Source organism: Octopus bimaculoides, chromosome 17 (genome assembly GCF_001194135.2).
Source record: "Octopus bimaculoides isolate UCB-OBI-ISO-001 chromosome 17, ASM119413v2, whole genome shotgun sequence".
Taxonomy (NCBI): domain Eukaryota; kingdom Metazoa; phylum Mollusca; class Cephalopoda; order Octopoda; family Octopodidae; genus Octopus; species Octopus bimaculoides.
Window position 1 is genome coordinate 6,804,600 of NC_068997.1, and position 749 is coordinate 6,805,348.

General features: G+C 34.6%; 1 protein-coding gene across 1 annotated transcript in view; it reads right to left on the reverse strand.

Annotated features, from left to right (window-relative positions):
• LOC106872490 (A disintegrin and metalloproteinase with thrombospondin motifs 1) overlaps positions 1-749 on the reverse strand; it is a 25,844-nt gene that overhangs the window by 2,410 nt on the left and 22,685 nt on the right. Inside the window, exon 19 of the mRNA XM_014919502.2 lies at positions 315-466. Coding sequence (XP_014774988.1) covers positions 315-466 — 152 coding nt within the window. The remainder of the gene's footprint in view (positions 1-314; positions 467-749) is intronic.

The following is a 749-nucleotide window of genomic DNA, read 5'->3' on the forward strand; positions in this document are numbered from 1 at the left end:
ACAAATACCTATGTGAACAAATATTTCTATTGGTTTCTCCATCATACTAAGGATGGCATCTGGGAGAATCTTGGTAAAAAACTACGTCTTCTGCAAATTAACCAATAACAAGGGAACGCTTTTGTGCAGTTGATCGACTTGCTTCATGTAACAGATAAATTTTCCTGAATTACAACCTGCTAATGGGGAGAATGCTACATGAAAACAGATGAGATGGTCGTGACTGGAACGTCTTTTATCATACCTCTACTATATTAGACTAAGGTGGAATTAAACAACAGTTAAGTATTGGAGGGCGGTGGGGCTATACTTACTCGACAAGTTCCTCTTATACATCTCCACTGAGTGTTCACGTCAGTGTTACACGGTGATCCATCAGGAAGAAAAGCTACATGAACTGACGTGAGAATATCACTTTCATGAAGTGGAACACAGCTTACTTCACAAACACCATTTTGAGGGAAGTCTAAATAGGAAGTCAGTAACAAAAAGGGCAAACGTTATAGATTTACATATAATCTATTTATGAGCATTTGGGCGTTTAGAAATACAATTTTGGTTTTGAACAAACTTAAACAAACAGTAGAATTATGACCCGGATTTAGACAATGCAAAGTTTATTTTTACATAATCCTTTTGATAGTTAACTGTTATGTCATGTGGATGTGTGTTGGCGTGTGTATGTATGTATGTATATATCTATCTATCTATCTATCAATCTATATATATATATATATATATATATATAT